Below are 3,128 nucleotides of genomic sequence, written 5' to 3'. Positions count from 1 at the left end.
TCTATCTATACAGATGAAGATGAAGACCAGTCTCATATAGCATATATGGGAGCATCCATTTTAAGCGCCAAATTTGAAGAATAGGCAACATTAGTTAACATTTTTATCAGGAAGATAGAATGTACAACCCTTATTGACACTGGGTGTATATGGTTTTGTACTAGGATTAGATTTCCAGAAGTAACTTGGGAATCAAAAAATCTTAGAGTCATAATTGGTAATAGTGCTATCCTCTAGATAGGAGAGGTTGCCAGAAATGTTAAAATAAGGATGAATGGCAAAGAATATGAGGAGCAAGTTCTTGGCCTGATTACGGAATTACCAGACGATTTCCTTTTAGGAAGTAAATTCCTTAGAAGATATCAGCCGTTTACAATATTCTCAAAAGGAATTATCCTTGATAATCATTTCATTCCGAAGCGCTCAGGAACTACTGTAAAGAATTACAGGTTAGTGGAGGAAGAAAAAGCGGAAAAAAAATCTAATTATCAAGAGAAACTTGATAATTGGAAAGAATTGATATCAAAAAGTATTCTAAAAGTAAATCAGTCAGAAGAAGAGGAAATTAGTCTCGAAGAAATCAAGAAAATGCTTTTAGAAAACTGGTCGGAGAATCCACAGGCATTATGGTAGAAGGCCATGCCAGAAGATAATATTTATTGCCCATTATTATTTTATTTTTAATTTCCAAAAGTTCCAAAACAAATGGATCAGTGGAACCCTCTTTCAAGAAAGCAAGCCTTGTTCTCTTTCATCAGGTGGGCGGGCATGGAGATCCTGTTAATACAAGGCCACTTCCTTGTTAAATATCCAGCTGAACCTCGCTAGCGGCGGCTCCATCTTCCTCGTGCGCTCCTCCTCCCGCTCCTGCATCTTCCGAATCCGGGGCGGCAGCCCGCAGATGGACTCCTGTGCGCGCACGCCCTCCGCCGTCAACCCCTCCAGCTTTTCCAATCTCCACCGTCCGATAAAAAACTCGACGACGTCGGCATTGTCGCTGGCGGTGTAGACCCCGAGCCGCTGGGCCACGGCGGAGAAGTTGTCGAAGAGTCGAGGGTCGCGGCCGTCGTGCATCAGGTGGGCGGGCTTGGTGATCTCCCTGCCCATCATGGCGGCTATGGCGAGCATGGCGCTGTTGGGGTCCACTTCGAGAAGCTTCTCGACGACTCTAGAGTAGGCGTGCTCATGGCGCTTCTCGTCGGAGGCGATGGTGCCGCAGACGTGCGCCAACACCGGATCGCCGCTCTCCTTGGCTAGGAGGGCGGTGTTGCCGTGGGAGATGAAGGCGGCGCGCTCTTGGATAGCGGTGTAGGCGAATCCATAGTATGGATTATTCTCCGTCCCCGGGTCCTGCCAATTCCCAAAATTAATTATAATACAAACAATCAAAAAGTATCCAACACGTGCAATCGGGCGCGTAGAGTTACCCACCAAGCCAGCTCCGATCAGGTACTGCACCGTACGCTCCACCATCCGCATGTCGACCCGACCCGAGAGATAAAGGTATGCACGGAGCAGATCCCCGTGTCGGTTCTCCTCCGCGGACCATTCTCGGGTCCACGTGGCCCACGGATCCGGACTCGCCCCGGTCTCGTCCCGGACCCCATCAAAGGTGTTGACCACCGTCTGATACGTCGGCACAGCGTCCTCCGTGATCATGTTGCCGACTAGCACCACAAAGTAGTCGTCCGGCATCCCCGCCGTCCGGTCCCGCAGTTCCCGCACCCGATCGGCGAACTCATCCGACGGCAATGACGGGTCGGGCAGGAAATCCTGCGGCTGCCAGCACTGCTCGACGGGCTTGTGGAGGGTCAGCACGTTCCGGGTGGCCCACCCTTCCAGCGACTTGAACACTTCGGCCTTCTCCGGCGGCATTGAGTGATTCACTTGCGGCGGGCGCTGAGGCGGAGCCGCCACCGCCCAAACTGGTGGACGCAAGAATTTGAAGCGTGGGCTGGGCGGCGTGAGGCGGGGGATCGGAGTCCGGCTACGTGTGGTCCATGAGAGCCGCTGGTTTTGGGGTGTGAGAGAGTGTGAGGACTGCATGGCTTTCTGTTTTTTCTTTGTACCGTTAGTAGTATTGTAGCCCTCGAGAGCTCCTTTGCCTCGTTTTATAAATACCTTTATTTGAATCTGCCCTCCCACGCGCTTCAAATTACAGTGATGCCATTAAAGCAAATTTTTTTATTTTTTGTAAGTGTGAATATTTGCACTTTTAAGTCCTTGAAATTCAAACTAATTACACTTTATTCCTAATTTTAAATTGTGATGATTATTTGATCTTTGTATAAATAATAGAGCTGATGTTCAACTTTAAGGAAATTTTATAATTTTTAAAAATTTAAGGAGCTAGCGGAGTGCAATGTAGTACTTTTATTTTCTTTATTCTTCAAACTATAATGACATTATTTGGGTAAATCTTTTTTTAGACAAATTATACTATAAGTCCTTTAAATTTAATCAAATAACGCTTCACTTTTGCTAAAATATTAATCATATTTTGTTTTTTAAAATTTTAATTGTAACAATTTTAACTGAAAAGATTTCATTTTAACTTTGATTACATCATTTAATTGATGATGGATGGAATATAATTAAACTTTCATAACCAAATTATTATAATTTAAATTTTCAAAAATAAACTACAATGTAGTAAAATTTTAGAATTCATAGTGTGATTCTTTTTTATTGGATGCTGCTAAATTTAAATAATTAAAATTGATAATTTTGAAAATAAATGTTGGATTTTGAAAATGAATATATGAATTTTAAATGGGAAAGTTGGAAATTTAGATAGAATTTGTGAAAATTTAAAAGAAGAAATGAAATTTAATTGAAAAGGGGTGAGGAAATTGGATTCAAAAAAAAAAAAAAGGAGGCTGAATTTTTGGGGAGAGAAAAGGAAAAAGAAAAATAAATTTTGTAAAGGGAGAAAATAAGTTTCAAAAGGGGAGAGAGAGAGAGAGAGAGAGAGAGAGAGAGAGAAATGGTTGTGTCAGCCTCCTCATGCTCCCTCCTTGGCAAGTGTTTAGTGTATAGTGTACTTGCGTGGCATGAGGTGGCAGTGGGTGATAAAGAAATTTGCATGCATTGATTTCATGCAAGTGTAAGGGGTTACGTGTTATGAA

At 43.4% G+C, this 3,128-nt stretch overlaps 1 protein-coding gene across 1 annotated transcript; it reads right to left on the bottom strand.

Annotated features, from left to right (window-relative positions):
- Positions 1–627: 627 nt before the first annotated feature.
- Positions 628–2,139, bottom strand: LOC131161314 (stearoyl-[acyl-carrier-protein] 9-desaturase 6, chloroplastic-like). Its single transcript, XM_058116988.1, has 2 exons — positions 1,432–2,139; positions 628–1,350 (listed from the first exon to the last, which is right to left on the bottom strand). The coding sequence occupies exons 1-2, from the start codon at positions 2,044–2,046 to the stop codon at positions 781–783; spliced, it is 1,185 nt and encodes a 394-aa protein (XP_057972971.1). The 5' UTR covers positions 2,047–2,139; the 3' UTR covers positions 628–780.
- Positions 2,140–3,128: the final 989 nt, after the last annotated feature.

The sequence above is a fragment of the Malania oleifera genome, chromosome 8 (assembly GCF_029873635.1).
Source record: "Malania oleifera isolate guangnan ecotype guangnan chromosome 8, ASM2987363v1, whole genome shotgun sequence".
NCBI lineage: Eukaryota > Viridiplantae > Streptophyta > Magnoliopsida > Santalales > Ximeniaceae > Malania > Malania oleifera.
The sequence above is the reverse complement of the archived record's forward strand: the minus strand, read 5'-3'. Positions and strand labels throughout refer to the sequence as shown.